The sequence below is a fragment of the Poecilia latipinna genome, unplaced genomic scaffold (genome assembly GCF_001443285.1).
Source record: "Poecilia latipinna isolate Pla-1442-1.1 unplaced genomic scaffold, P_latipinna-1.0 Scaffold840, whole genome shotgun sequence".
Lineage (NCBI taxonomy): Eukaryota > Metazoa > Chordata > Actinopteri > Cyprinodontiformes > Poeciliidae > Poecilia > Poecilia latipinna.
Genome location: NW_015113456.1, coordinates 51,521 through 62,305, shown reverse-complemented (window position 1 = coordinate 62,305; position 10,785 = coordinate 51,521). Strand labels below are relative to the sequence as shown.

The window sequence follows — 10,785 nt, the reverse complement described above, 5'->3', positions numbered from 1 at the left end:
GCGACATACTTGTGTCAGAAAAGGTGTATGATAAAAAATAGTTCAGATGCTGCAAATATGAAGGTTAAGAGGTTAGATATAAATTCGGTAAAGCAGTTTAAGTTGTGACTAGAAGGTATATTGCCAATGCATAAATGGCATTAATACAACTAAATGAAACAACACAACACAAGACATTAGTTTAACTGCTCTTTCAGTTTCAGCAAACATTCCCAAAGACTTCTAACATGAAATTGTTTGACAGGTGTGTTTACACAGAATAGTTCGTACTCCAGTGCTAGGTGACAAAATAAACCACACTAAAACAAAAAAAAAGAAAAAGAAAATCAATACATCTTTATGGCAGAGTAACCAATCACTACAAGTAAACGTTTTTATAAAGTCATTAATGATGTAATCTGTCCGATGGGATGCCGCAAACGCTTCCAAATTAAGGGAGAATAAATTACATTGCCTACCTCTTCAGATGTTCTCCTCCTGTCAGGTAGCACCAGTGTGTTTGCATGACTTCCAGGTACTATAGTAGATCCAATACTCATTCTGGGTCCAACTAACATGTAGCGTCTATCTCCAGATCTGTACTGGATGCTGTGACACAGTGTCCCATCATAATTAGCCTCTTGGAGATATTTAGAAGTATAGTCTGTGGATTTGGAGCACTGCATTGCAATCAGGACAATCATGCTGATGATAAATAGAACAGAAACTGCGCCCAGAGTGATCATCAGGTAAAAAGTCACATCATTATCCTCGTTATCCTGTGCTGTACTTTTGACATCAGAAGCCGCAAAAGCCTCTTTGGGCTCCACAAGTTTGACAATCACAGTAGCTGTTGCTGAGAGTGAAACGTTGCCATTGTCTTTGACCAGTATGACCAGCTTATGCTCAGCCTCATCTGTCTCTGTGAATGACCGAAGTGTTCTGATCTGTCCTGTGTAGCGGTCCAAACCAAAGAGACTGTGGTCAGAAACTTCCTGCAGTGAAAACAGCAACCAGCCATTATATCCTATATCAGCGTCATAGGCTCTGACTTTAGTCACCAAGTGTCCTGCGTTCACATTACGTGGAATCTCATCCACACCTTCAGCAGAACCATTGGAGCTGAGTGGATACAGGATGACTGGAGCGTTGTCGTTCTGATCCAGAATGAACGCGTTCACTATGACGTTGCTGCTGAGTGACGGAGTCCCAGAATCAGTGGCGACAACTTGGAACTGGAAAGTTTTCAGAGTTTCGAAGTCGAAACTTTTCATTGCTGATATTTGCCCGGTCTCAGTATGTATGTTCAAAAAGGATGTTATTTCCCTGAGACCCTCTTCACTTTTGAGCAACCGATAAGACAGGACAGCATTTTCGTTCAAGTCATTATCCAGGGCGCTTACAGAAAATATATATTCACTGGGAGCATTATTTTCTCTTAAGTACAATTCAAGAGGGTTTTGTAAAAACACAGGGGTGTTGTCATTTACATCCGACACCTGAATGATTAAAGTTTTTACAGTGGAGAGAGATGGCTCACCGCAATCAGTAGCTGTTATTGAGATATCATAATATGATAGCTTTTCTCTGTCCAAATTGGCCTTTGTGACTAATGAGTACATATTTTCTTTATATGATGATTTTAATTCAAAAGGCACGTTATCTGTCAGACGACAAAGGACTTTTCCATTAGGACCCGAATCCCTGTCAGTAAAACTGACCAGAGCAATCACGGTCCCATGCTTTGAATCCTCCGGGACCAGGCTGGATAAAGATGTAATGTCTATTTCTGGCTTATTGTCGTTAACATCTTGGATCTTGATTATCACCCTACAATCAGTGGTCATTGGTGGCTGACCTTTGTCAGAAGCTTGCACGTCTAATTTGTAAACATTTGCCGTCTCATAATCAATTAATCCGCTGACCCGAATTTCTCCTGAATTTGTATTTAAACTAAATAGTTTTAGCAAGTCAGAATTAATATCAGTTCCAAAGGCATACTCTATGTCAGCGTTAGGTCCCTCGTCTAGATCAGTCGCTTCGACTTTTATTACAACCGTATCTATTGCTGCATTTTCTTGCAAAACAGCAGAATAAACCTCTTTTGAAAAAATAGGTCTGTTATCGTTTGTATCAAGAACCTTCACCGTAACGTTGAGTTGTGCGGATTGTGACGGTGCCCCTCCATCCATAGCAGTTAAGATTAAGCTGTGGTTTGTTTTCTGCTCTCTATCGAGTTGCCTCTGTAAAACTAGGAAGGGGATTTTATCCTCCCCTCTGTCTCGAATTTCCAAATGGAAATTGTCATTTTGGCTCAGTTTATAGCGCTGGATTGAATTTATTCCCACATCTGGATCGTGGGCTCCTGGTAATTGGAATCGGGTTCCTGGAGCTGTCAATTCCGCTATTTCTATTATCTTTTCTTTTTCTGCAAAAGTCGGTGCATGGTCGTTTGCATCTATTATTTCGACGGTGACATAGTGGACCTCAAGTGGATTTTCAACCACAATTTTTAGATCGGCTAGACATGCAATATTTCTGTCACACAGCTGCTCTCGGTCAATATTCTGGTGAGCATATAAAATCCCGTTGTTCGGGTTTACCTCAAACAGCGCGCCGTGAGCTCCGGACACAATGCGAAAACGCCTACTCGCCAGCGTGCTGACATCGAGGCCTAAGTCCTTGGCCACATTTCCGATCACAGCTCCCACTTTAACCCCCTCTGATGTGGAGTATTTAATCTGTGCTAAAATCAGCCCCGTATTCCCGAAAAACAGCAACAAAGACAGAGCACGAGACCAATGTATCATTGTGCCGTTTTATCCTTTCTATCTGTTGGCATAATCATAAAAATGTCCGTCCACAAATTCCCTTTGCGTAAAACAAATCCAGTATTTCCAAGATAAGATTCCGAGATTGATAGTAGCATGGAGAACGTGCGGTTCACTTCTAAATCATTACCAGTCTTTGTCCAAATAGGAAAAAAAAGAACTTGCAATGGGCAGAGCCTGTTGGGATTGAAGGCTAAATTGTTGCCTAATGTAACACTGACACCTAGTGAGTCAATCAATAGACACAATGTCTGATGAGAACAGAGAAATGATACAAACAATATCGAATAATCAGAGATCTCCATCTGCAAACGACACGGTTCCCCCAAAATTGACACAATTATTTTCAACTCAAAGTTCTTTCAATTTTAAACAACTTCAGTCTAAAACAATCCTTAAAAAACTAAAACAAAAAGCAACCAAAGTAACTTATCCTCACAAAATCATCACTAACTCGAAGTGAAGTGTTTGCTTAGAACCGGTGTTTTGCAAAAGTTTCACTTCAAAGCAGGACCATGGACAGCGAAATGAGATTGATATATTTGAAGCACAGGTCCCCAACCCTGCTCCCCAGTGTCCAATGTCCAGCATGTGTTTGGTGTTACACTGCTGCTGCATATCAGATTTAAATGAAAGTGTGATCAACAAGCTTGTGCAGCAATTGAAGGCATGCTTTGGTAATGCAATAAATTGAATCAGGAGTGTGAGAGAAGGAAAACATTTAAATCACATAGGACCATAAGATCTTAAAATGTCACTATAAAACAAAAATCCCAAAAGAAATATATCCACTGCATCTTAGACAAAGACAAAACCTAATACATCTACTGAAAACAACAAAATTCAAATTGCAAATGATCTCTTCTAAAAACATTAAAAAATGTGATAAAAATAAGCATTTTTTGCTATTAAATATCTACAAAAAAGCGAATTACCGCATGCCAACATTATTTCAGACTTCAAATTAGTCTTACCTCTTCAGATGTTCTCCTCCTGTCAGGTAGCACTAGTGTGTTTGCATGACTTCCAGGTACTATAGTAGATCCAATACTCATTCTGGGTCCAACTAACATGTAGCGTTTGTCTCCAGATCTGTACTGGATGCTGTGACACAGTGTCCCATCATAATTAGTCTCTTGGAGATATTTAGAAGTATATTCTGTAGATTTGGAGCACTGCATTGCAATCAGCACGATGATACTGATGATAAACAGAATTGAAACTGCTCCCAAAGTTATCATCAGGTAAAAAGTCACATCATTACCTTCATCATCCTGTGCTGCACTTTTAACATCAGAAGCTGCAAAAGCTTCTTTGGGCTCCACTAATTTGACAATCACAGTAGCTGNTGCTGAGAGTGAAACGTTGCCATTATCCTTCACCAGTATGACCAGTTTATGCTCAGCCTCGTCTGTCTCTGTGAATGAGCGAAGTGTTCTGATCTGTCCTGTGTAGCGGTCCAAACCAAACAGACTGTGGTCAGTAACTTCCTGCAGTGAAAACAGCAACCAGCCATTATATCCTATATCAGCGTCATAGGCTCTGACTTTAGTCACCAAGTGTCCTGCGTTCACGTTGCGTGGAATCTCCTCCACACCTTCAGCAGAACCATTGGAGCTGAGTGGATACAGGATGACTGGAGCGTTGTCGTTCTGATCCAGAATGAACACGTTCACTGTGACGTTGCTGCTGAGTGACGGAGTCCCAGAATCAGTGGCGACAACTTGGAACTGGAAAGTTTTCAGCGTTTCAAAGTCGAAACTTTTAAGTGCTGATATTTCTCCATTTTCTGAATTTACACTAAGGAAGGATATGATACCGTTCTGGTGACCTTCTCTTGCAATACGATAAGAAATAGCTGCATTTTCACTTAAGTCTTTGTCAGCAGCGCTGACACCAAATATGAGAGTTCCAGGGACATTGTTTTCTGGCAGGTAAATGTTTATTGGATTTTCGGAGAATTGAGGATTGTTGTCATTTACGTCTGTTACTTGTAGGTTAAGTGTTTTTACAGTTGATAATGGAGGGTCACCATAGTCCGTTGCTTTTATGGTAATACTATAATGAGTAATCTCTTCTCGATCCAAATAATCTTTCGTTACAATTGAATATGTGTTCTCCTTATAAGAAGGTTTCAGTTCAAAGGGAACGTCTGATATAATGCTTGTCATTATTTTTCCATTGAGACCTGAATCTTTATCTTTCACACTAATCAGAGAAATTACAGTGCCAGGCTTTGAGTCTTCAGACACGGTGTTTGAGAGAGATGTAATATCAATTTCGGGTGGATTATCATTCATATCTTTTATTTTTACAATAATTCTACACTCACCCGTTAATGGAGGCGTTCCTTTATCTGATGCCTCAATATCCAGTTTATAAACGTCATTTTCTTCATAGTCAACAGCACCTTTAACTCTGATATTTCCAGTTATTTTATCAAGTTCAAAAATATCGTACACATTTTTCTTCAGTGTTTTTCCAAGGCTGTATTCAATTTGACTATTGGTGCCTTCATCTGAATCAGTTGCATTTATTCTTTACACTGACGTGCCAACTGGAATGTTTTCTTGTATTTCAACTTCATAGGTTTCCCTACTAAATTTTGGACGATTATCATTACTGTCGAGAACAGTAATTGAAATATTTAGTGTCCCTGATCTTGGAGGTTTACCTCCATCAACTCCTGTTAATTGCAGCAAGTGACGATTTTTTTGTTCCCTGTCTAAGGACTTTTTTAGCACCAGAAACGGTATTTTATCGTCATCACTCACACGAATATCTATTTCAAAATGTTCATTTGAGGTCAGTATGTACGTACGTATGGAGTTAGATCCAGAATCGGGATCACGGGCAGCGTGCAATTGAAATCGTCTTCCGGGCAGTGTTTGTTCACCTATCTCAAACCTCTGTTCCTTTTCTGGAAAGACCGGGGAATGATCATTTACATCCTTAATTTCAACAACAACGTAGTGTATTTCCAAAGGGTTTTCTATGATGATCTTCAGTTCCATTAAGCATGCTCCACTTCCCCGACAAAGCTCCTCTCGGTCGATTTTCCGAACAACATAAAGGTCCCCGTTGTCCTGGTTTACGTCAAAAAATGGATTCTCGTTTTCAGACACGACACGGAACCGACGGTACTTCAGAGAAGACATTTCAAGGCCGAGGTCCTTTGCGACATTACCCACAACAGTACCATCCTTCACTTCTTCTGCAACAGAGTATCTAGTTTCTGCCAAAACCCGATTTACAACAAATAGCAGTATGATCCAGCGAAAAGCACACCAGAAGTAATTCCTCATTTGATTCGGCGTTCCGGTTCCCATTATTCAGGAGCAGAACAACAATAAGCTACAGCATTATATATAGCTTCCCCAACAGCTTCTAGTGGTTAAATACAAAGCCTAGTGGAATCGAGAGGCAAACCCAGATCTGATCCCTTCCCACCTTCTTTCGGATGTAACAAAAGACCTCTGGAGCGAGTTTTGTCTGGTTTCTTAGAATACTGCTGACACCTAGAGGGTACTTTGGAATGGTGAAATAATAAATGCAATATCTTGCTACACAAATTGGGAAGCAAAAAACTCAATCCAGTGGAGCTCTAAAGAGCTGCTTCAAAAAAACATAAACAAACCAGAAAAAAAAATAACGAAAAAGTTGTTTTCTTATAGCAGTAAAGTTAACTGGGTTAAGCAATTATCGACAAGCAACATGTAACAAAAAAAGTGAAAACAAAACGAAGACATTCTTAGCTATCCAAGAGACATTGGGAAGCGTTCATGAGGAGGATTTTTTCTATATTTCTGTAATTAAAAAATACGCTATGTTGGACTCGGACTAATTACCTTTTTTGTTGTTCGATTTGTTCAGCCAAAAACAAGCCAGTAAAAATAAGAAGCACGAAAACTGCAAACCAGGCGGAAGTGCTGAAAAGACAGCTCCGATTGTGATTCAGGGATTATTCTCGTGACTGGAACATTAGGAAAAAAATAAATAATGAAATGGTTTAACTTGAGGAATTCGGACTCAAAAAATCCACATTTTTTCTGAAGCAATTTGTAAAATCACAAAAATAAATAAATAAATAAATAAAACAACACAAGTGAGCACCCATGTTGGAGTAACTGTATATACAGTTAGAGAATGGGAAACATTTGTAAGACATGTAAAGATGTCTTTTCCAACTCTTACCTCTTCAGATGTTCTCCTGTCAGGCAGCATGAGAGTGTTTGCATGACTTCCAGGTACTATAGTAGATCCAATACTCATCCTGGGTCCAACTAACATGTAGCGTTTGTCTCCAGATCTGTACTGGATGCTGTGACACAGTGTCCCATCATAATTAGTCTCTTGGAGAAATTTAGAAGTATAGTCTGTGGATTTGGAGCACTGCATTGCAATAAGCACGATGATACTGATGATAAACAGAACTGAAACTGCGCCCAGAGTGATCATCAAGTAAAAAGTCACATTATCCTCCTCTTCATCCTTTGCAGCACTTTTAACATCAGAAGCCGCAAAAGCCTCTTTTGGCTCCACAAGTTTGACAATCACAGTAGCTGTTGCTGAGAGTGAAATGTTTCCATTGTCCTTCACCAGTATGACAAGTTTATGCTCAGCCTCATCTGTCTCTGTGAATGAGCGAAGTGTTCTGATCTGTCCTGTGTAGCGGTCCAAACCAAACAGACTGTGATCAGAAACTTCCTGCAGTGAAAACAGCAACCAGCCATTATATCCTATATCAGCGTCATAGGCTCTGACTTTAGTCACCAAGTGTCCTGCGTTCACGTTGCGTGGAATCTCCTCCACACCTTCAGCAGAACCATTGGAGCTGAGTGGATACAGGATGACTGGAGCGTTGTCGTTCTGATCCAGAATGAACACGTTCACTGTGACGTTGCTGCTGAGTGACGGAGTCCCAGAATCAGTGGCGACAACTTGGAACTGGAAAGTTTTTAGAGTCTCAAAGTCGAAACTTTTGAGCGCAGATATTTGCCCGTTTTCGGAGTTAACGTTTAAAAATGCAATAATTTTCGATTGGCTTCCTTCTTCTCTAACTAAATGATAACTTAAAGCTGAATTTTCGTCCAGATCGTTATCAGAAGCAGAAACAGAATATATTGGGTTCCCAGGTACGTTGTTTTCTGTCAGATAAAGTTCAATTGGATTATATAAAAACTGTGGCGCATTATCGTTTGTATCTGACACGTCAATACTGAGAGTTTTAAATGTAGATAGAGGAGGCTGACCACTGTCAGTAGCTGTTATGGTGATGTCATAATGGGAAACTGACTCTCGATCCAAATGTTGTTTTAAAACTAAAGAGTACATATTATCCTGAAACGATGGTTTTAAATCAAATGGCACGTCATCTGAAAGACTACATATGACTTTGCCGTTTAAACCTGAATCCTGGTCTGTAACACTGATTAAAGAAACTACAGCGCCAGGTCTGGAGCTCTCTGAAACCTGCTTAGAAAGAGATGTGACTTCGATTGCAGGTTTGTTATCATTTTCGTCCAGCACGTTGATGAGGACGGTACAATCTGCATCCATAGGAGGTGTTCCTTTGTCATTTGCACGTATTTCTAATTTATAAACTTCATATTTTTCAAAATCTATGACTCCTTTTACTCTGATTTCACCACTGAGTTTGTCCAAGCTAAACATTTCATGTATTCGTGGATCATGTTCACCACCGAAAAAATATTCAACTTCTCCATTTGAACCAATATCCAGATCAGTAGCATTAACAGTAATTACCCTCGTATCCATTTTTACATTTTCTGGTAATATTATTGAGTATACCTCTTGCGTGAAGACGGGATGATTATCATTTGAATCGAGGACAGTTACTGTGACATTTAGAGTTCCTGATCTTGGAGGATTCCCGCCGTCTAAAGCTGTCAGAATCAATTTGTGTTCATTATGTTTTTCTCGATCAAGAGGTTTTTGCAAAACTAAATGTGGTACTTTGTCATTTCCTCTATCTCGAATTTGTAAACCGAAGTGTTCATTCTGGCTTAATTTGTACACACGTATAGTGTTAACATCAACATCTGGATCACGAGCAGTTGGTAATTGGAAACGTCTGCCTGGCTGAGTAGACTCAGCAAATTCAATTTTTTTTTCATTCTCTTGAAAAGTCGGAGAATTATCGTTTATGTCCGAAATTTCGACTGAAACATAATGTATTTCCATGGGATTCTCAGCTACTAACTTTAAATTAATCAAACAAGGCGAAATATTTTCACAAAGAGTTTCTCTATCTATATTCTGGTGCACATATAATACGCCATTGTTCTGATTGACTTCGAACTGACCGTCTCTTATTCCCGAAACAATTCGAAATCGTCTTTCTCCCAGTGTGCTGATGTCCAGCCCGAGATCCTTTGCGATATTTCCAACGACAGATCCTACTTTTACTTCCTCTGGAATTGAATATTTTATCTGGGCTGAAACCCTCGGAAAGCAGCCCAGCATCAAAGACACGCTGACGGCAAACCAACAACCCAGTAATCCTCGGCTTTGTCCTTCTTGTCTCATCATTCCAGTTCAGGGATGCCAAGTAATAATAATAAAAATAAAGAAAAAAATAAAAACTCTTCTCACAGGTTTTCCAAGCACAATGTACGTTCACAAATTTTTTTGAACTATAATGTGATAAGCCTTTACATCATATCAATTTTATACAACGCAACAGCGTTTTCTCCTTCAGTATGCTCTCCTTTCTGGTGACTAGAACAAAACCTTTGTGAAGGGCAGGGCCAACTATAACTCATCAATTTATGCTGAGATGACACTGACACCTAGTGGACTGAACGCACTCCAATATTTATACAAAAATAAAAAATAGACGCGTACCGCTGTTTCCACTTTAAATAAATACGATTTTACCAAACACAGAAATATGTACAGCTATAACAAAGACATTTTTCAAAATTCAGAAAGTCACATCAGTTTATGATTGTATGAAGTTCAGTTGAACTGACAAACTGACCAACTGCAAACTTTTTGCGGTTTAATTTGGTGATCCGAGTGTGCGCAAAAAATGTTCACGGGTTACATATTTCATGAAAATAATAAAAATAATCTGAATTCCGGTGAAAAGTGAAATGTGTTATGAATTTCTTATAATAAACTCATCTCAACACAGATCGTTAATTATTAGTCCTTGAAGTAATTCCTCACTTGGAATTAAAAATTAAATATCTCTGCAATAGATTCAATATGTAGAAGATAATTTTGTGATTGGTTAAAAATAATTAAACTATTAAAATAGTTGTTTTATTTTTTTTCGCAACATCTAATAAAATATACTAGAATTAAATCAAATATCTAGATCGTATTTAAAGATGACAGCAGCTTAAATTGCCACAAATATTTCCTCACCAGCACGGATGGCGTTACCAGGACAGTAAAATTGTTTGATTTTCTTTTGATTTTAATTTAACAATGTAGGTTTAATTTTAAAATAATTCTCGAGTTAGATGAATATCTTCAGACCTGAAAATTGTCGGTGCCCATTTAGAATTAGATTTCGTTTTGAACTTCTAATATATTAGCTGGTGTTTTAAACATCGAAATCTAGACATAAAATATATGTTTACCAAAGCAAAACACAACGAAACTAACAAACAAAAAGAAAAAAGAAATGTCAAGAATGATATAATGGCTTAGTGGGGAATCTTGGATGTTTATTAAACACACCTAATATGTCAATTAAGTAAAATAAAAGGTAAAATAAATTAATAAAGAAAGAAACTCAGAGGGACTTGAAATCACACTAAAAGTGAAAAAGAAAAAAATCCATTTTCAAATCCAGAAGAAATAAATTACTCTATTTTCAGTCAAGAATGATCAAACAGTTACAAATTGAAGTTTTTCTGGGTCGCACTATGGTATATTTAAGTAGATAAATGTATTATGAAAAATATATACTCGTATGTTGCTATATATATATACTCGTATG

The 10,785-nt window shown here is 38.4% G+C and overlaps 1 protein-coding gene across 1 annotated transcript; it reads right to left on the bottom strand.

Annotated features, from left to right (window-relative positions):
* Positions 1-3,795: 3,795 nt before the first annotated feature.
* On the bottom strand, positions 3,796-6,270 carry LOC106956708 (protocadherin alpha-6-like). The gene has a single exon (XM_015047708.1). It carries the CDS (start codon positions 6,137-6,139, stop codon positions 5,351-5,353), a length of 789 nt encoding a protein of 262 aa, XP_014903194.1. The 5' UTR covers positions 6,140-6,270; the 3' UTR covers positions 3,796-5,350.
* Between the last annotated feature and the right edge of the window lie 4,515 nt (positions 6,271-10,785).

Coding starts and splice junctions, on each gene's coding strand:
- LOC106956708 (XM_015047708.1), bottom strand. CDS start 6,139: ATGGGAACCGGAACGCCGAATCAAATGAGGAATTACTTCTGGTGTGCT.